Below are 21,329 nucleotides of genomic sequence, written 5' to 3'. Positions count from 1 at the left end.
AACATCTGTGTGAAGTAGAAATTGGTATCAATAACATTATAGAGAAAACGTTCTAAAAAGTAAAGGTAGCTGGATGTAAAATTCTGGCAGCAGTTTAATATCCTAGATGGTTAGGTTGAGGCCAGCAACTAATGAGGACAAAAGCCTTCTGTATGGGAAATTTTGGACAATTATCTGGAGAAATATTACAGTGCGCATAAACCAAATTGAATTGTTTTCAAAAGTGTTGTAAAGTTTCATGTAGTAAAAAGGTTTTAGCCACATGCCCTTCAACTTCATGGGATCGAATATATAAACACAGAAGACAGCATGCATGCAAGATATTTAACTCTCTTACATGATAATGCATGCGATTCAAAACTGTCATGACATCTAGGGCTCTCTGCAACTACGAGATGATTGACGTTATGAAAAGCGTAGCCCCCCAGTATCAACACAGGAAGCGGCCACCACCTCCTATGTGTTTTCCCGTTTTGCGTTTTTTCTTTTTTTAAATCAACTCTGCTGTTGTTCCTGCTGCTTAGCAAAACGGGTAAAAACAAAATTGCAATCACTGATGCATCACCCACAGAATCCCCAAATTTCCTGTCGAGGAATCCTCTCGGCCTCCAGCGTGCTTCCAAAAGTTGCAAAAATACGGAGGGCATCTGGGCAGGCGCTGGCAACAGCACTCCTGAGTCCGAGCTCCCACCCACAGGCCACGAGGTAGCAGACAGCCGGATCCGGTGGAAGGGCCGCCCTTTTCTTCGTAGCCTCCAAGGGAGCGGGAACAAAATAACGAAACCAAAACCTGCCTGCTCGCTCTTCTCCCCATCCCCCGCGTTCCGCTGGTTGTGGGCTTCCTGCGGCCGCCGAGGGCGCGTCTCTCCTCCGCCATGGCAAGTTGCTTTTGCTTTGGATTTTGCGGAGCAGGTCCGTGCCTGCACTGTCGCCATGGTCCCCTAGAAAGGCGTGGAACCGGGCGCGACGGGCCAGGGTGCAGGGCTGCGCGGGAAGGGGCGGCGCGCGGAGGGGCCCTGGGGACCCCGGAGAGCCGTCCACCCAGGCGGGCAAACTCAGGTCAGCCTCGCTGCACCTTCCCGGGCGGCCGCACTGCGGGCTCCTGAAATTCACGTACAGCGGTGCGGTGTAGGCCCGCTGCAGAAGCGCAGGACTAGGCTGCCACCTCCCGCACCCACTGCACAGGCGACGGGGACGCCGCCGTTTCCTCGAGGAGCTGCTTCGCAGGCTATTAGGGCTTAACTGTTGGCCTCCCACGCCTCGGGGGGAACAAAAGTGGACTGATTAGCCAGAAATGGAGGCCGCAGTGCCTTTAGAAAAGGGCTAGTAAGAACAAGGACGCAAGTCAGGAAGACATCCTCATGTCTTATGTCTGCCTTGGTGCGAATTCTTGTCTTTTGTGGTTTTAGTTTTCTCTCTAGAGACACAAAGGACGTTTTTACTGTTAGTGCTGGTGAGGAAGAAAAGTTAGCAAATTCAAAATTTAGCCTCTGTGTTTTGTTTTGTTTCCATCAATCGCTTAAAAGCCTTGGCAAGGCCTTTAATTCCTGTTCTAAAATGCTAGAGTCCCGGAAATGCAAAAGCAATTGTGAGATGCAAGTGTGTTTTTGTTGATCTGGTGGCGGTAAAGGCGTCGGCATTCAAAATAAACAACTGATTTTGAGAAAATCAATGTAAACAAATGCAGTGAATTAATCTTCTTTTTCTTCCCAATGCCTTACTTACAAAAGTAAAGTTTTTCTATATACTTTTTGCTTTCTGATAAGACGGCCAAGTCTGTTATAACACAATACTGATGCAAGGAAAAGCGCCATTACTAAGGTGACCTTAGTATCTCTTGGCTAAAAGCTGCTCGTTGCAAAGTCCTTGAAAGGACTGTCTTTCTCTAGGACAATTCTTTATCTTAATCGTGGGTAGAAGAGATGAATAACCCTCATTATTCATAACTGACCTCAGTAAAATTATCTGTATTAGCCATACTTTCTCCAGCCTACGAAAAGAAGGACAAATACTGGCAAGTCATTGAAGTACTAATTCATTAGATGATTCGTAGAAACTAGTTCTTACCAAACAAAATTTACACCTTTATGTTTTTTTCTCCTAAAAATACTGGTTCAGGGAGAAGTTTCTTTGATTTTAAAGATAAATTACATGTAGACATTCAAATAAAGAAATACGGTATTAGTACTAATGAGGGCATAGAACTGAAGTAAGATTTCCTGAGTTTAAATTGATTGCATGTTTTTCTTTGATATTGTTGGAGTGCAGAAAATGATCTCCCTGCCAGGCGCGGTGGCTCACTCCTGTAATCCCAGCACTTTGGGAGGCCAAGGCGGGCGGATCTCTTGAGGTCGGGAGTCTCCACTAAAAATACAAAAATTAGCTGGGCGTGATGGCACCCACCTGTAGTCTCAGATACTCGGGAAGCTGAGGTAGAAGGATCACTTGAGCCCAGGAGGCGGAGGTTGCAGTGAGCCAAGATCACGCCATTGTACTCCAGCCTGGGCAACAGAGCGAGGCTCTGTCTAAAAAAAAAAAAAAAAAGACTTTGAGAGGCCGGGGGTGGGGGGAGGGGGTGTGGAACACGAGGTCAGGAGTTCGAGACCAGCCTGGCCAAAATGGTGAAACCCCCGTCTCTACTAAAAATACAAAAATTAGCCGGGCATGGTGGCTGGTGCCTGTAGTCCCAGCTACTCGGGAGGCTGAGGCAGGAGTATCACTTGAACCCAGGAGGTGGAGGTTGCAGTGAGCCAAGATCACACCACTGCACTCACTCCAGGGTAGGTGACAGAGCGAGACTCCGTCTCAAAAAAAAAAAAAAAAAAAAAGAAAAGAAAAAAAGAAGAAGATCTCCCAAAAGAAATAAACACAAATGCAGTGAGGGAAACTTCACTAGAAAAATAAAGTTTTTCTTTATGCCTTTTTGCTTTCTGATATGATGTCCCTGCCTTCATTCTTACATTGACAGGGTTGAGCACTTCTATTTTTTTGTAGCCATATTTAAATCTTCAATATTTTTGTTTTTATTTTTATTTTTTTTTGAGACAGAGTCTCACTCTGTCACCCAGGCTGGAGTGCAGTGGCACGATCTTGGCCCACTGCAACCTCCACCTCTCGTGTTCAAGCCATTCTGGTTCTGCCACCACTAATTTTTGTATTTTTAGTAGAGATGGGGTTTCACCATGTTGGCCAGGCTGATCTCAAACTTCTGACCTCAAGTGATCTGCCCACCTCAGCTTCCCAAAGTGCTGGGATTATAGTCAGGAGCTACTGCACCTGGCCTTTTTTAAGAGTTAGCAGGTTTGTCTAAAAGTGAAAAACCAATAATAATGTAAACAGTAAATATTGTTTATAGCCGGTCCCAATAGTGTGCTGTGATTACTTTTTTCTCCTTTTAGTCCAATGTTATGTGTATTTTTCCTTTTCCACTTCTAGGAAAATGTTCCCAGCAAATGGGTCAAATGGATTCCCTCCCTCCCTTCTTTCCTTCCTTCCTCTTTCTCTTCTTTTCTCTTTTCTTCTTTCTTTCTTTCGGTCTTTCTCTTTCTTTTCTTTCTTTCTTTCTTTCTTTCTTTCTTTCTTTCTTTCTTTCTTTCTTTCTTTCTTTCTTGTTCTTTCTTTTTCTTCTTTCTCTTTCCTTTTCCTTTCCTTTTTTTTTTTGCATTCCATAATTTTTTTTTTTTTTTGGGACAAAGTCTCCCTCTATTGCCTAGGCAGTCTGGAGTGCAGTGGTGCTCACTACAACCTCCACCTCCCAGATTCAAGCCATTCTCCTGTCTCAGCCTCCCAAGTAGGTGGGACTACAGGCATGTGCCACCACGCCCAGATAATTTTTGTTATTTTTGGTAGAGATGGGATTTCACCAGGCTGGCAGGCTGTCCTCGAACTCCTGACCTCAGGTGATCCTCCTGCCTCGGCCTCCCAAAGTTCAGGGATTACAGGTGTGAGCCACCTTGCCCGGTCTGCATTCCATAATTTACTTAAACTAATGCAAGTACTTATGATTTTTAGGCTGGGGCCCCTTCAAATCCCATAAATGGGGGAGAACTTGCTCTGGGATATAAATGCTAGCAGGTTCTCTCTGGAGTGTTCATTCAGGCTTTTCTTTTTTTTTAGACAGAACCTTGTTCTGTCACCCAGGCTGGAGTGCCATGGTGCCATCTTGGCTCACTGCAGCCTTGAGCTCCTGGGCTCAAGTGATCCTCCTATCTCCACCTCTGGAGTAGCTAGCTGGGACTACAGGTGTGCACCACCACACTCGGGTAATTTTTTGTGTTTTTGGTAGAGACTGGGTTTCATCTGGATTATAGGCGCCTGCCACCACACCCAGCTTATTTGTAGTAGAGACGGCATTTCACCATGTTGACCAGGCTGGTCTAGAATTCCTGACCTTGGGTGATCCACCCGCCTCGGCCTCCCAAAGTGGTAGGATTACAGGTGTGAGCCACCGTGCCTGGGCTGCTTTTTAAAATTGTTTTACTTTCATTTTACGGGGCTCTTGGGATGTACAGGACACTGTGTGTGTGTGTGGTATGTGTGTGTGTGTGTGTGCGGGTGCTTACACTGTCTTCCTGATCTGGTAGGTCAGAAATAGTTTCAGTGGAGTCCTATTGAATAGAGAGGCCTCTGGACTGAGGGCCCCAAATTCCTTTCTGGTCTGCTAACCATTACTCTAGCCCATGAGCTGTCCTGTCCAACCCCAGGTAACTTAGGACAGCTTATGTTTGAGCTCAGGTGGACTAACTGTATAAAAATTGGGAGAAGCTTATAAATCCATTTCCCTAAATGAGGCTGAGGGACAAATTAAAGCATTTAAATAGAAGCCTTAACTGGATAATAAAAGTTCAAAGAGAATGAGCCCAAGGAAGGATTTACTTCCAGTTGATACTCTGTGTCCATCCAGCATGGTGGCAGGGTCTGCAATAGTGTGGATTTGCTATGGCTGACTTTCATGTCAGATATGTGCTGGGAGGCAGGATTTACTCCGTTGCAGTCCCTATGTTATTGCCAGGGCTTTGTTTGTTTGTTTGTTTGTTTATTTATTTAGAAACGGAGTCTCTTGCTGCCCAGGCTGGAGTGCAGTGGTATGATCTGGGCTCACTGCAACCTCCACCTCCTGGGTTCAGGTGATTCTCCTGTCTCAGTTTACCGAGTGACTGGGATTACAGGCGCCCACCCCACGCCCCGCTACTTTTTGTACTTTTAGTAGAGAAGGGGTTTCACCATGTTGGCCAGGCTGGTCTCGAACTCCTGACCTCAGGTGATCTCCCCGCTTCAGCCTCCCAAAGTGCTGGGATTACAGGCGTGAGCCACTATACATGGCCCAGGGTTTTTTTTTTTTTTTTTTATGGTAACTTTCCTGATTCTGACAATAAAAGTAGGGGATGTGTTTCTTACTCTCTCACATACTTTAGACTCTACAATGTAAAGAAAACATATAGCCACCTCCACATACCATATTTTGTGGTTAGTTTGACTTATTTTTAATTAATAAATTTTTAAATTTATATTTTTGATCTTTTCCTTTGTAACTTCTTCCATTATTTTTAGACCTTCCTGAATCAGACAAATATTAACCAATATTTTCAACTTATTAAAAAAAGGATGGTAACTTCTTCCATTATTTTTAGGGCTTCCTAAATCAGACAAATATTAACCAGTATTTTCAACTTATGAAAAAAAGGGTGGCTGGGTGAGGTGGCTCATGCCTGTAATCCCAGCACTTTAAGCAGCTGAGGCAGCAGATCAGTTGAGGTCAGGAGTTTGAGACCAGCCTGGCCAACATGGTGAAACCTCGTGTCTACTAAAAATACAAAAATTAGCTGAGTATGGTGGTGGACACCTGCAATCCCAGCTACTTGAGACGCTGAGGCAGGAGAATTGCTTGAACCCAGGAGGCAGAGGTTGTAGTGAGCTGAGATCACGCCACTGCACTCCAGCCTGGGTAACAGAGACTCCATTTCAAAAAAAAAAAAGGTTTAATTTTTACATTTAACTCTTAAATTCATACAGAGTTTATGTTGGTATATGGTGTGAAGCAAGGATTTACTCCCCTACACCCCTTTTAAAAAGTATCTAACCAGCTGCACCAGTACTTTTATAGAATAAGATATTCTCTCTACTGAAGTGTGATGTCACCTTTATTACGTAGAGTCTTGCATTTTTAAAGAATAACCTACTGTTTCTCTTACAGGCGTCAGTTTTGAATGTCAAGGAATCCAAAGCTCCTGAAAGAACGGTTGTAGTTGCTGGTCTTCCAGTTGGCCTTTTTAGTGATCAGTTATTGGCCCTATTAGTAAAGAGCCACTTCCAAGACATTAAGAATGAGGGCGGAGATGTTGAAGATGTGATATATCCGACAAGAACCAAGGGAGTTGCATATGTAATATTCAAAGAAAAAAAAGGTATTTCTAAATCAAATTTTTGTAATTTTAGAAATACTTCTTCAATGAAATTTAAAAATTACATTTTATTAAAATGATCCATGGAACTGGTAAATTTTAAAGTAGCTTTTTTTCTCTCTTTTTTTATTTTGAGACAGTCTCACTCTGTTGCCCAGGCTAGAGTGCAGTGGTGTGATCTCAGCTCACTGCAACCTCCACCTCCCAGGTTCAAGTGATTCTCCTGCCTCAGCCTCCTGAATAGCTGGGATTACAGGAGGCGCCCACCATCACACCCAGCTAATTTTTGTATTTTTAGTAGAGACGGAGTTTCACCATGTTGGCCAGGTTGGTCTCAAACTCCTGACCTCAAGTGAGCTGCCTGCCTTGGCCTCCCAAAGTATTGGCATTACAGGCGTGAGCCACCACCCCTGGCTAAAGTAACTTTTTAAAAAAAAATTTTATTGTTTATTGAATATACAAATGGCATGATACTGCTTGAGGAAGAAAAGATATGAAAATGGCTCATGATAAAGTTGCTAGTGACTGGCAAATTCTTGAAAACTTTTTTCTGTATTTTGAATCTGTCTATATCTTGGGGTGAAAGTGTTACATTTTATTGTAGAAAACCTGTAAAATACAGACAAAAATGGAGAAAAGCCTCATAAAGATGATATATAATCTCACAAACAAGATGACTACTTTGGGAATTTTCAGGTGGCCTCAACTATATATTTTAGAATAAATAGATATTCTAATATAGTATCTGCCTTATTACTGGCAAAGTTGAATTGAGAAGTGTGGCTTGACTCTGAGATCAGATTGAGTCATTCTGCTCCCTGCACCTAATCCCTGACTTAGATGGTGAGGAAACCGGGTTGGCAGAGCACACAACACCCCTTCAGCCTCATGGAATGGGCAACCTTCTTTACAACTTAGTGGCTGGCAGAAAATGCATTGCCAGAGAAAAACAAGTCTCCGTGCCAGACTCTTGGAGATGAACATACCACATGGGGGTAGGAGCAGAGGAAGAGACCTTGCTTTGCTTGAGGGGAGACAGAGTCCAGAGAAAGATCCAAGGCACTATGGATTTTCAGTACCTTTAGCTGTCACCATTAATTAAGTCATTTCTTCTCAATGGGGATGTTCAGGTAAGGGATGGCAGGAGGGGGCTCAGGGGCTCAGTATTTCTCTAAGGAGATGGTAGTGTTTTTGAAAGTTAATATTTTATATGTTGAATTGGCAACTCAGAGAGAGATTGAGAGGGAGAGATTGGCCTTGGTCATTCATAAATATTTTCTGAGTACCTGTTATTTACCAGGCAACATGCTAGGTCTTGAGGATACAGCAGTGAGTGAAATAGGCAAAGTCTTTTTTTTTCTTGAAATGTACATCTGGACAGATTTTAAACAAATGAATCTATAATATGTTGGATGCTTTATTTATATACAACTTAGATATTTGTTTATTTAAATATTTTTATTTATGATTATATATTCATCAATAATAAGTGCTATGACAAGATATAAAGAAGAATAAAGGGACAGAATATGATGGAAAGTGCTGTTTTAGATGAATAGGAAGGGAAATGCTCTGTTTAGATGACATTTGAGCAGAAGCCAAGTAAGGGAATGATTCATGCAGATAAGCGGGGAGAACATTCTAGGCCAAGGGAAGGACTGGTAATTCTGCGAGTGGGGAGCATGCTGGGTGTGTGGAAGAACAGCAAGGAGGCCTGTGTGGCTGGATTGGAATGAGCTGGGGGAGAGTGATAGGAGATGTGGTTAGATGGGGGGCCGGGGCCAGTTTATGCTCAGTAACTGCTGGATCATGGCAAGGTATCTGGGATTTTATTCTGGGTGACAGGGAAGGTTTCAAGCAGGGGATTGACAAGATTGGACTGCTTTTTCTTAAATGAGCAACCTAGCAGCTGTTTGAAGAACAGAAATTACTACTCATCGTTGGTTTTGATAGGGCAGTAGCAGGGCAGGTGATAAGAACTGGTGAGTATTTGGGACATGTTGATGGATTAAATGTCATTTTCTGTGGTAGAGAACACTGGGGATAGAATACATTTGGAAGGGAGATAGTTATCAAGAGTTCAGTTTGGGTCAATGAGACGCCTATTAGGATAATGAGGTAGAGAGTTCTACAGGCAGAAGGGAGAAGGATCGAGGCTGAAGATAGAATTTTGAAAACAATTCATGTAGAGATGGTGTCTAAAGCCATGGAGATTGTTGAGATCACCCAGGGGATGGGTACAGGTTAGCAAAGAAGCATGAGGCCTGAGGTCCAGGTCTGGCCAACGTCTAGAGAATGGGAAGAGAGGAGGATTAGGAAGGAGACTCAGCCGGTCAGCCAGTGAATTGGGAGGAAAACCAGAATAGTATGATAACTTGAATCAAGAATGTAAAGTCTTCTTGTGACTAGAATTAACAGAGATGGGGATATACCTTTTTTTTTTTATTCATGCATATAATGCCTTGTGTGTTTTATAACATGTGATTTGGATCATATTTACACATACAATGAACTTTAATGAGTTAAAGTGCAACAAAAAAGTGACTTGAACGTTGAATTTAGAGGAAAAATGTGGAAAAAAATCTTAGACATTCTTGTATAATTGAATATGCCTATTTTATTAAAAAATTATTAGTGTATCGTGCCATAAACACTTTTGATGCCAGTGTTTCCACTTAGTTGCAGAGAATGTCATCAGACAAAAGAAACACCGGCTAGCAAGGAAGGCTAGACATGCTGAACTCACAGTCTCTCATTTTAGTGACAAGGTAAGGTGTGATGCTGAAGGTGTACTGATAGTCCTGTATCCCATTTCTTCTTTGAAGTTTTTCTTACGGCAGGGGACACAAAGTGCTCTCACTCCATGACCTCTAGGAAAGAAAATGCAAACTCCCTGAGTCAGTGTTAAAGGCCAACCCTGGCCCTTGAAATTTTGGTTATCGCCTCATCTGTTTTTATCTTTCTATGTGTGTCACTTAATGTTTTATTTTACAAAATGTGTATTTTTTGAGACAAGGTCTTGCTGTGTCACCTAGGTAGTGGCATACTCATAGCTCACTCTAACCTCTGCGTCTTGGGCTCAGGTGATTCTCCTGCCTCAGCCTCCCGAGTAGCTGGGACTATAGGTGTGCACCACCAGGCCTGGCTAATTTTTGTAGTTTTTTTAGAGACAGGGTGTCCCTATGTTGCCCAGGCTGGTCTCAAACTCCTGGACTCAAGCAATCCTCCCACCTCAGCCCCACAAAGTGCTGGGATTACAGGGGTGAGCCACCACGCCCAGCCTCACTTAATGCTTTTAAAGTGATGGTAAGCTCTTATACTGTCATGGATGATGCCAGGTACCAACCTAAAGGCTTATTTTGGGAAAACACAATTAGAATGAACATTAAAAAGAAGCCTTGAAGAGACAGGAAATAAGAAAAAGAAGAAAAAGTTAAAATACAAAGCAATGGTTTACTAACTTGATTCTGTAAGACACTCAGAGTTGTATGCAGCCATCTGATGAACTTTAGACTGGGGGTGGGAATGACTCTTGGGGGACCCCTATCCAAGCAGAACCAGAGCAGTTTATATGTATGGTTCTGCATAAAACTGTTTCAAAAAGGAATTCTGCCTCTAAAAATTATTTGGGCACCTCTGTTTTGGGATATGTGGTGAGGGAGTGTGAATCCCAAATTGAACAAAATGGGATCACTTTGATGGGCTGCCCTGGTACAAGAAGTCAGGAAGTCTGGGGCAGGCAACTGGGGCTTGGTTTAATGCAATTTCTGCAGAGACAAGAAAATGGCAGAAAAGAACATGTTTATGTAGTCTCTCCCACTAGGCAGTACTGTTTTCATTTCTCTCTTTTTAATTTTAGATCTTCAGCTCTGTAAATGCCGTCCTTGATCTTTCTGTTTTTGGGAAAGAAGTTACTCTAGAAACTCTGGTGAAGGACCTGAAAAAAAAAATCCCGAGTTTAAACTTCAGTCCTTTGAAACCCAATGGAAGAATCTCCGTGGAAGGATCATTTCTGGCTGTCAAGAGGCTCAAAGAATCTTTGCTAGTAAGAGCATGTTCTCTCTTAGAAAAAGACAGAAATTTTACCAGTGAGGGAAGAAAGTGGAATAGACAAAATCCCCAAAGGAATCTACAGAGAAGTAATAACTCTTTGGCATCAGTCAGGACCTTAGTACCCGAGACTGCTAGAAGTGGAGAAATGCTTGTGCTTGACACAGATGTTTTTCTTTACCTGCAACACAAGTGTAGATCTTATGAAAGCACACTGAAAAAATTCCACATTCTGAGTCAGGAGAAAGTGGATGGTGAAATCACCACAATTTGTCTAAAAAACATTCAAGTTGGTTCTCAGCCAAACAATGCAAAACATGTAAAAGAGCTCATTGAGGAATGGTCACATGCTCTTTACTTAAAGCTTAGAAAAGAGACATTTATTTTGGAAGGAAAGGAAAAGAAAGAGAAAAGAATGATCAAATGCGCATGTGAACAATTAAGTTCGAGATACCCTGAAGTCCTGATTAACTTTTATAGGACACACATTGACATTATAGGATCTTCTTCTGACACTTACCTGTTTAAAAAAGGGGTCATGAAATTAATAGGGCAAAAGGTTAGTTAATAAAATCTCAGCAATATAGTCATAAGGGCTGCTTTCCCTTGCTGAGCAGTGACCATTGCCATGAATGAGGCTAGCTTTACACACCCTATCTCATTAATACTTATGCTCATCCTTCATTGTCAGTGTTGACTATCCTCATGTTATAGTGGAAGAAACTAGGATTTGGAGAAGTTAAAACACTTTTCTGAAATTATCCAGTTGACAAGGAATGAGGCTGTGGCTTAGCCCAGTCTATCTGATTATACAGATAATATCTAAGGAATAAAACTTTGAAAAAAAACTCACCAAACTTTTTTTTTGTTTGTTGTTTGTTTTTGAGACGGAGTCTTGCTCTGTCACCCAGGCTGGAGTGCAGTGGTGTGATCTCGGCTCACAGCAACCTCTGCCTCCTGGGTTCACACCATTCTCCTGCCTCAGCCTCTGGAGTAGCTGGGACTACAGGCACCCGCCACCACGCCCGGCTAATCTTTTTGTATTTTTTTTAGTAGAAACGGGGTTTCACCGTGTTAGCCAGGATGGTCTCGATCTCCTGACCTCATGTTCTGCTCTCCTTGGCCTCCCAAAGTGCTGGGATTACAGGCGTGAGCCACCGTGCCTGGCAAACTCACCAAACTTTCAAGGAATCTTACTTTCTCTGTAACTCCAAATTATTAGAAAATAATAATTATTAAGAAGTAAACTTAGGCCGGGCGCGGTGGCTCAAGCCTGTAATCCCAGCACTTTGGGAGGCCGAGACGGGCAGATCACGAGGTCAGGAGATCGAGACCATCCTGGCTAACACGGTGAAACCCCGTCTCTACTAAAAAATACAAAAAAACTAGCCGGGCGGCGTGGCGGGCGCCTGTAGTCCCAGCTACTTGGGAGGCTGAGGCAGGAGAATGGCCTAAACCCAGGAGGTGGGGCTTGCAGTGAGCTGAGATCTGGCCATTGCACTCCAGCCTGGGTGGCAGAGCCAGACTCCGTCTCAAAAAAAAACAAAAAAACAAAAAAACAAAACAACAACAACAACAAAAAGAAGTAACCTTAACATATGAGAAGTTTGAAAGGTGATTTTTATGCCATGGGCAATTTCTTAACGTTCACAGTTTGTGTTTACTCCATGTAGAATTAGAATACTGGCAAAAATCACTGGGGAAACTACTTAGATGGAGAGCATATCTGATGCAGGTAATCATTATTTGACTAAATTCTATTGTTTCAAGGCTGCTGGCCACATAGGATGTTTTTACTACTACTTTTTTAGCCTAAGTGCTTACATAAATTGGTGATTCTCTTATAATTGTTCTCTTATAATTGTGATTCTCATATAAATTGAGTCATTCTTGTCACACCCAACTAAAACAGAGTCAAGAAGCTGGGGGAAAAAGTACTTGGCACACATAATATTTCTCAAAGAATATAATTCTCTGTGAGCCTGGCTACTGAAACTACTTGCTGTAACCTGAGACCAGTTTTGTCTATAGCTGTTGAGATAACTTGCTGTTTTAACTCTAGGACTAATTTTGCCTATGGCCATTGCCCACCAGTTGGAGCTTGCCAGCTCCCCAGAGCTTTACTAATACCAATGAGCTTTCTCTTAAGACCACAAGTAACATTCTTCGTTTAAAAGAAAACCCTCAACCTTCTCTTTGTTTGTTGAACATACTAAAGATGACCTAGAATTGAAATTCTTCTCAAATAAAACACTAAATTTAGAGTTTTGTGTCTACATTTTCATTTTGACTTTGACATACATGGTGTCAGAAGTGGGATACAAAGCTGACTCACCTCAGGGAGAATCACTGGCCTTTGGAGCTATGGCATGAGGTACCTGTGTTGGGGCCCTTTGAACCCCCACACCCCCACCACTTTCACAGGTCATGCTTTCTCCTCCCAGTGAGTATCTCTTGGACAGAACTCTCAAATATGGTTTGAGTTCTGTTTTATTTAGGATATGATTAGGGAGAGGTCGTTCCCCCTCTTGTTTGGTAGATCTGTTGGGTAGAATTATTTTCCCCCAGTTGACCTCAGCTGTGAGGTTTGGACCTTGAGGCTTGGATGAGGGAATTTTTCCCTTTCTTTGGCGAAGGCTTATCATTCTTACTGGTAAGCCTGTATTTTATTTTCTGTCTGGGCTTTTATTTAATTGGCCTTTGTGTATTCAGTGCTTGCATTTACTTGGCTTTTGCATAGTTGGCATTAAATCAGAGCACCCACGAAATGAGCTCTCAAAGTTAAATGTCATGCCAGAATATTTTCTAGAACTCCAGCTAGAAACATATTCAAACATTACAGGGATCATTTAGTCTGTTGTTCTTAAAACTGAACTAAAAGATGGAGGCTATAAAATCATATACTCCAAATGAGATATACATATTTCATTGATATCTTGAGGCTAAAAAAAATTAAAACAAAATACATTCAGGATGCAAGTAATTGCCTTGTTAAAAAATACTGTCTCAAAGCTGGAACTTTTTCTTTTCCTGACCTTTCACCTCCCCTTCTTACAATATCCCCACTTTATCCTTCTCTAAACAGCTATTCTAACATACTACTTAAAAAACAAAAACACTTGAAAACCAGCAGATATAAAAGCAAGTCATTTTGACCTTCCTACTGTTTTTTTTTAAAGCAAAGATGAAATTCCCATGTAAAACCTTCCTCCCTATCCAAAAAAGAATGGCAACATTCTTATCTTCAACAACAAAGGATTGAGTCCAAGAAAATACTGTATAAACCTTGTTAAAAATTACTCTTGTCTTTTGGTCCTCCTACTCACATAATTCAGCACACTTTCACAGTTAACTATTCTTTGTTCAATTCAGTGCATTGGTGAGTGACTCAAACTGCTTTATCCCAAATTTGATTCACAGCCTCTGTAAGATTGCCTATTAAGAAAGCTTAAAGCTTATCCTTAGCCCATTTTGTCAGAAAAATAATTTGCATCTAATCATTTTTATAAACCGGTGAATTTTTATGTGTTTTACTATATCATGACTAAAATTATAAAATAAAAGTTCTGATATCTTTATATGTATGTATATGTGTTTAAATATGTTTATGTGTATGTACATATGTTATATGTTGTATCTACATAAAATCTGGTGTAGTCAGCCAGAAATCCCTTAAGAAATTTTATTCTGATTGGTTTAAATAAATTAGCACTCATATAAAATGTACAGTAATTAACTCCCAGTTTTTTTTAGTTGATGTGACTTAAGTAAATCTGATAAATTAATTGGTTTTAAAATTGTGGATAAAATAAAATTAGAAATGTCTTCAAAATTGTCAGCATACATTTTTATCTGGGTTTACTGGTCAGACAGTTTTATATTTGCCTCTGCTAGATGTTTTAAAGTCATAAAGCCTAAAACAAAATGATCTTTGTTTATATTTTTAAAATAAATATGATTAATATTGTTGATTTAATAAAAATAGCTAAAACTTTTCTGAGTTATCAACAGGGTGGCTGTTTTTAACTTTAAGGTTCTTACTTAAACCTTAATATCAAGATAAACCCTTGATGATAACAGTCTATAAAACTGATTAATAAAAAAATGACTAGTTCTATCTCAATTTTCATAAATCTAGGAATAATAATTGAGAAATAAATAAATATTATAAATGAAATAAACATTTATAAATGAGCTTTTCATGTAATTTTAAAATGTTAAAATTATGTTAAATGATACTCATTAAATGTCTGGATCATATCCCAATTTAAAAATAAAAAACAAATTGCTAAATACATAGACGTTTGTTCTTGGCTTCTTAGGTTTTATAAAAGGACTAAAAGTATTTAGGTCTATTAATCAAAATATAAATTTAGGAAAATACAATTGATATCTTAAAAAAACTTATATGGTAAATTTTTATCCTAAGATAAAATAATTGGTTGTTAAAATTTTTATTTTTTATTTTTATTTTTTGAAAGAGTTTTGCTCTTATTGCCCAGGCTAGACTGCAATGGTGCGGTCCCAGCTCACTGCAACTTCACCTCCTGGGTTCAAGCAGTTCTCCTGCCTCAGCCTCCCAAGTAGCTGGGATTACAGGCACCTGCAACCACACCCGGCATCGGGCTGATAAATTTTTTTTTTTTTTTTTTTGAGACAGAGTCTCGCGCTGTCACCCGGGCTGGAGTGCAGTGGTGCAATCTTGGCTCATGGCAACCTCTTCCTCCCGGGTTCAAGCGATTCTCCTGCCTCAGTCTCCCTAGTAGCTAGAATTACAGGTGTGCACCACCATGCCCGGCTAATTTTTGTACTTTTAGTAGAGAGGGGGCTTTCACCATGTTGGCCAGGCAGGTCTCAAACTCTTGACCTCAAGTGATCCACCCACCTTGGCCTCCCATCTTCCTGGAACTTTTTGAAACAACAAGAACTCAAGGTGCAACAATTACAGGTGGATACTTTTTCATAGCACATACCCCCAAAAATCTGGGCATCCTGGGTTACTTAATGAGCTCCTTCTTGGATTATTTGCAAGAGTCTACTACGTGGGCCTTGTATACCACTACCAAGTTCCCTGTACACCACTACCAAGTTCATGTGTCTGAAGTGATTCCTGGTATCTGGGAGGCTTAGACTGGAGGTCTGGTGTTAATTGACTCACTCTGAAAGTTCACTGCAATATTTAATATTTAATTAAATATTTAAATTGAATAAATAATTATTTTAATAAATCATTTTATTAAACATTTAATATTAATCTTATATTGTCTTTTTTACCCATTTATAGCATGTATTTTCTGAAAGATACAGCTTGTTCATACCCATAAAAATGTAGTATTTCATTATGTATTCACTGACACTTTTTGGTTTTTTTAAATGTCTGTTTTTAGATTTGAGTAACTTTCTTTCCCTTCTCCTGAGGACTAAGGTCTGATTTTGTATCTTGCCCAAATTCTTGTCTAAGGGGTCTGGGGAGTCATGTCCTACAAACCATAAACTCTCATCAGATGAGTTTTATTTAACCCTGTATATTGTGACTTGCTTTCTAATCTGGCATGACAGGGAAGAAAATAAAAATGTTTTACCCCAACACATATTTCCTTGCCGTAACTTGAAATCGCCCTGCAAAGTCTCTTGTGGGAAAAATCCACATTCTACAGAGAATCCCCTTCTTCCTTTGTTTTCCTTCTTCCTTTCCAGATCTAGGAGATAATCAACTAAGAGCCAGGTACTGTTTTAAGTCCAATAAGAAACATTTTACATCCTGCTCTCTCTGAAGTCTGCTGAGAGCTTCCTCTGCACAATAAAACTTGGTCTCCACAATCCTTTATCTTAACTGCAACATTTCCTTTCTATTGATCGCAGGTCTTCAGATAAAGTCATCCAACTGTCAACCAGAGAATGTTTAAATTTACCTGTAGCCTGGAAGCCCCCATTTTGAGTTGTCCTGCCTTTCTGAACCAAACCAACGTATTTCTTAAATGTATTTGATTGATGTCTCATGCCTTCCTAAAATATGTAAAACTAAGCTGTACCCTGACCACCGTGGGTACATGTTCTCAGGACCTCCTGAGGGCTGTGTCACAGGCCATGGTCACTCATATTAGGCTCAAAATAAATCTCTTCAAATATTTTACAGAGTTTGACTCTTCATCAATACCCCCAATGCTAGTAAGCATCATTTACTTACAGGCAGTCCTGTGTGTTAGAAGGATACCACCTATATGGCAGTCAGAGCAGAGTGGCTGAGGGCATGAGTTTTGTAGCTTGATAGATCTGAGGCTGAATTTTGGCAACACTGCTTACTGACTTTTGACTTCCATTGCACATCTATAAAATGGGGATAATAGCTACTGTTAGAAGCGTGTGAACCAGAACAACTCCATCTTGAATAGGAGCTGGGTGAAATGAGGCTGAGACCTGCTGGGCTGCATTCCCAGATGGGTAAGGTATTCTAAGTCACAGGATGAGACAGGAAGTTGGCTCAAGATACATGTCATAAAGTCCTTGCTGATAAAACAGGTTGCAGTAAAGAAACCAGCTACAACCCACCAAAACCAAGATGGTGACGAGAGTGACCTCTGGTGATCCTCACTGCTACACTCCCACAGTGCCCTGACAGTGCAAATGCCATGGTAATATCATAAAGTTACCTATATGGTCTAAAAAGGGGAGGCATGAATAATTCACCTCTTGTTTAGCATATCATCAAGAAATAACCATAAAAATGGGCAACCAGCAGCCTGGACTGTCTAAGAAGTAGCCATTCTTTTATTCCTTTACTTTCTTAATAAACTTGTTTTTGCTTTACTTTATGGACTCACCCTAAATTCTTTCTTGCACGAGATCCAAGAACCCTCTCTTGAGGTCTGGATCTGGACCCCTTTCCTGTAACACTATTACCTCATCAGATTTTGTGACAATCAGGTGAAGTTCTCCACCTGGGGCTGGACTCCTTGTATAACTAATGGTGGCCAGTGGTTCCTCTAATTCCTGCCAGTCAAGGGAGAGAAAGTGATGCAGTTCATAGTAAGAAGGGAAGGCGATTTGCTTTTGCTTCAGGCCTTTTTCTGTAGTAGAAAAAACGGGAAGACCATGCTTGATATTACAAATCTCTTATCTCACAGATACAGAGGTATAACTGAAGCAGGGTTCATTGTTTCACAACATAGTTTTGAGAGGGAATATGAGAATTCCGTCCTGATGTTTTTCATGCCCTAGGGCAGAGGGAGTGGTTTGTGTCCTGGCGGAAGACAATAGGGGACTCCAGCTTTTGAGAGGGCAGAGCTCTGGCTTTATTATGTTAAGGAACTGCCAGGTTCTTCTCTCGTCTGGAGCATCTTAACGGAACCACGGAGATAGCTCTATGTAGTGCCTCTAGGAGTGTGGATCAGAATAGATTCTTGCGGTTTTCGAATTTCCCCTCTGATTTATTTTTTAAAGCAGAGTCAGAGTTGGACTTCTGTTGTTGGCTATATATTGTAAACCATGCCACATGGTCAGAAAATTGCTTCAACCCTTTTAACTGATCCATTCTGTTTCACCACTGTCAGAAGACAAAATGACAACAAATTTAGTTGAAGGTCTTAATTGGCTTTTATTTGCAATTCTAAAATTGGGCAACACTGCGTTCTATAAGATAGAATGAGTGTTTTATGAGCTGTGCAGACAAGGTTGGCTTTATAGACATAACAGGGCTGAAGAGAGCAGAAAGAGACAACAGAAAGTGGACTGCTTGATTCAAAGTTACTTTTCTTGTAAGGGTGAAAGCAGAGGGCACGTCTTTATCCTGCTGGCTGAAACTGGCCTGTTTGGGGATTTGGCTGTTTTCTTTTTTCGGATTTCTCAGTTCAGATAAACAACTGAGTTTCAGGTTAGTAGCGTGAAACGTTAGTAGTCACTTTAGCATGAGTGACTCCATTTTGGTTTGGTCTGTTGGGTCTAGTGCAAGAGCTCAGTTCAAACCAATGGCCTCCTATAAATTTTATTTCAAACCACACTGGGGCACAAGATAAGGTCCGTCTTTTAAAATATTTAAATGAATGACCCTAATCCTTATTTTTTTTTTCTTTTCAGTTTTAAGATGGCTTTTTTCTTTCTTTTTTTTTTTTGATTCTCTCTCTCTAACTCCCAGGGATACTTACTCAGCAGAGGGTGTCAGGCCTAAAGGAAAGAAACCTGTTAAACTTGCCCAGTTTGCCATGGGAACCCATCCTGTTTAACAAGTTGTCTCCAGTGGTCTGTCATTTTAGTGCGGTCCTTGTCATCATGCTGACCAAGTCCTGTGGCCATTGCTGATGGTAGTACTTTCCACGGGTGAAAAAAGAAGAGTCTGCCCAGTTAGACTGAGCCGTGTTCATTACATAGCGAGGTAGGCCAGCTCCCGGGAACACACATCTTTAGCGACAGAGCCCTCTCCTCTTACAGAGTTGGCCCTCATTATTCACGGATTCCGTATTTATACGTCTGCTTACTTGCAAACATTTATCAGTAAGCCCCACTCCATGTGCACAAAATGGCAAAAAATTTGAACCACCTGTATGTTCGCAGGTGTGACCGTCCTGTTTCAGCTCTCTTATTGTAAACAGGTGTCTCTTTTGAGGTCTATTTAATGATGCATTTTCCATGTTTTTATTTATTTTTTATTTTTAGAGACAGGGTCTTGCTCTGTTGCCTAGGCTGGAATGCAGTGGCGCGATCATGTTTCATTCGGTTCAAACACTAAACTTGGGCTCATTCTAAATGGCAAAATCACCAACTAAATGCACAAAGATGTAAGGCAGGTGTGGTGGCTCAAGCCTGTAATCCCAGTGCTTTAGAAGGCTGGGGTGGGAGGCTGAGGTAGGAGAATCGCTTGAGGCCAGGAGTCTGAGACCAGCCTGGGCAACAAAGTGAGACCCCCATCTCTACAAAAAAAAAATAAAAAATAAATTAGCTGGGCATGGTGGCATACACCTTTAGTCCTAGCAATTTAAGAGGCGGAGGCAGGAGGATCCCTCAAGCCCAGAAGGTCAAGTCCTTTTTTTTTTTTTTTTGAGACAGAGTTTCACTCTTGTTGCCCAGGCTGGAGTGCAATGGCGCGATCTCGGCTCACTGCAACCTCAGCCTCCTGGGTTCAAGCAGTTCTCCTGCCTCAGCCTCCTGAGTAGCTGGGATTACAGGTGCCCACCACCATGCCTGGCTAATTTTTCTATTTTTAGTAGAGACAGCAGGGTTTCACCATGTTGGCCAGGCCCTCAGGTGATCCACCTGCCTTGGCCTCCCAAAGTGCTGGGATTAAAGGTGTGAGCTACTGCGCCTGGCTGAGTTCAGGCCATTTTTAAAAGGTACATTCCTGAAAGAAGAAATAAAGCTCAGTTGAAGTTGAGGGTGAGGCCAGGTGTGAATTTGGCATTCTCTTGACACAGCTGAAAACATTTCTTACACGTGCAAGAGACCAGTCTTGAAAAGCTGTGTTATTGCTATCCTGAGCATTCCTATATAAGGGACTTTGGGTGTGTTCCTGAGCTGAAACTAGTTTACACCTGGCCTCATTCTCAACTTCAATTCGGCTTTCTTTCAGGAATGCACCTTTTAAAAATGGCTTGAATTCCTGGGCTCAAGGGATCCTCCTGCCTCAGTCTCTTAAGTTGCTAGGACTATAGGCGTGCCACCATGCCCAGCTAATTTATTTTTTATTTTTTGTAGAGATGGGAGCGGGGGTCTCACTTTGTTGCCTAGGCTGGTCTTAGACTCCCGGCCTCAAGCGATTCTCCTACCTCATCCTCCCACCCCAGCCTTCTAAAGCACTGGGATTATGGGCTTGAGCCACCACACCTGCCCTACATTTTTGTGCGTTTAGTTGGTGATTTTGCTGTTTAGAATGAGCCCCATGCTTAGTGTTTGAAGTGTTTTCTAGAGTTCCTAAGTGTGAGAAGACTGGGATGTGCTTTACAGAGAAAATACATATATTAGATACGTTTCTTCTAGGCATGAATTTCAGTGCTGTTGGCTGTGAGTTCCTTGCTAATGAATCAACAGCATATATTAAATAAGGTGTCTTTAAACAGAAACACACACCAAACAAGGCTATGTATTGATTGATTAATGAAAATGTGACCAGAGGCTTGTGGGAAGCTAATCTTGTATTTCTCCCGAGAGTGATGGTTTAATATTTGTGGATTCGTTATTCTCGAAAACTTTATAGGACACAACTGTCAACAATCAACAACATATACAGCCATTTCCCTAAGGTGACCCACTAATGCCAGAGAGGATGAGTCAGAAATTCTTTCTGTATGAATTTGTGGAAGGACCAGACTCTCCTAGTTCCTAGTTTCTACTTTTTATTTTTGTGATGGAGTCTTGCTCTGTCACCCAGGCTAGAGTTCAGTAACACAATCTTGGCTCATTGCAACCTCCACTTCCTAGGTTCAAGTGATCCTCCTGTCTCAGCCTCCCTAGTAGCTGGGACTACAGGTGCATGCCACCATGCCTGGCTAATATTTTTTGTGTTTTCAGTAGAGATGGGATCTCACCTTGTTGGCCAGGCTGGTCTTGAACTTCTGACCTCAGGTGATCCACCTGCCTCGGCCTCCCAAAGTCCTGGGATTACAGATGAACCACTGTGCCCAGCCTCTCCTAGTTTCTAAAAGATCATCCCTATCCCTCTTGCTGTTTTTCTGCGGCCTGGTACTTACCTGTGTTCCCTAGACAAGGGGACTCTGTCCCCTTTGTCACTGCCATTAGCTGGGGAGGGGTGGCAGTGATATGGCACAAGGTGGAAGGGTAATTCAGAGATACGATGGTGCAAATCACCCTTGCCCATCTCAGGCAGTCTTCTTCCAGCTCTGCTCCTGTGGTCTTTTTTCTTTTTTTTGGCCCAGATATGGAGAAAACTTC

General features: G+C 41.5%; 1 protein-coding gene across 2 annotated transcripts; it reads left to right on the top strand.

Moving 5' to 3' along the window:
- The first annotated feature begins 726 nt into the window (after nucleotides 1-726).
- RBM43 (RNA binding motif protein 43) lies at nucleotides 727-16,471 on the top strand. Of its 2 annotated transcripts, XM_026453968.1 has the most exons (5): nucleotides 739-878; nucleotides 6,194-6,404; nucleotides 9,081-9,169; nucleotides 10,261-10,446; nucleotides 16,314-16,471. In XM_026453968.1, exons 1-5 carry the CDS (start codon nucleotides 876-878, stop codon nucleotides 16,323-16,325), a joined length of 501 nt encoding a protein of 166 aa, XP_026309753.1. In that variant the 5' UTR covers nucleotides 739-875; the 3' UTR covers nucleotides 16,326-16,471. The 2 variants fall into 2 exon arrangements, with proteins under 2 accessions (XP_023073220.1, XP_026309753.1); XM_023217452.2 differs by lacking the exon at nucleotides 16,314-16,471 and having other exon boundaries at nucleotides 727-878; nucleotides 10,261-11,401.
- Nucleotides 16,472-21,329: the final 4,858 nt, after the last annotated feature.

The sequence above is a fragment of the Piliocolobus tephrosceles genome, chromosome 11, assembly GCF_002776525.5.
Source record: "Piliocolobus tephrosceles isolate RC106 chromosome 11, ASM277652v3, whole genome shotgun sequence".
Lineage (NCBI taxonomy): Eukaryota > Metazoa > Chordata > Mammalia > Primates > Cercopithecidae > Piliocolobus > Piliocolobus tephrosceles.
Note: the sequence above shows the minus strand (reverse complement) of the source record. Positions and strands in the feature narration are given on the sequence as shown.

What these genes read in the sequence shown, in the direction of transcription:
- RBM43 (XM_023217452.2), top strand. An exon ending in AATATTCAAAGAAAAAAAAG is followed by an intron (nt 6,405 to 9,080) that starts GTATTTCTAAAT and finishes GTTTCCACTTAG; the next exon opens with TTGCAGAGAATGTCATCAGA. An exon ending in TCTCTCATTTTAGTGACAAG is followed by an intron (nt 9,170 to 10,260) that starts GTAAGGTGTGAT and finishes TTTTAATTTTAG; the next exon opens with ATCTTCAGCTCTGTAAATGC.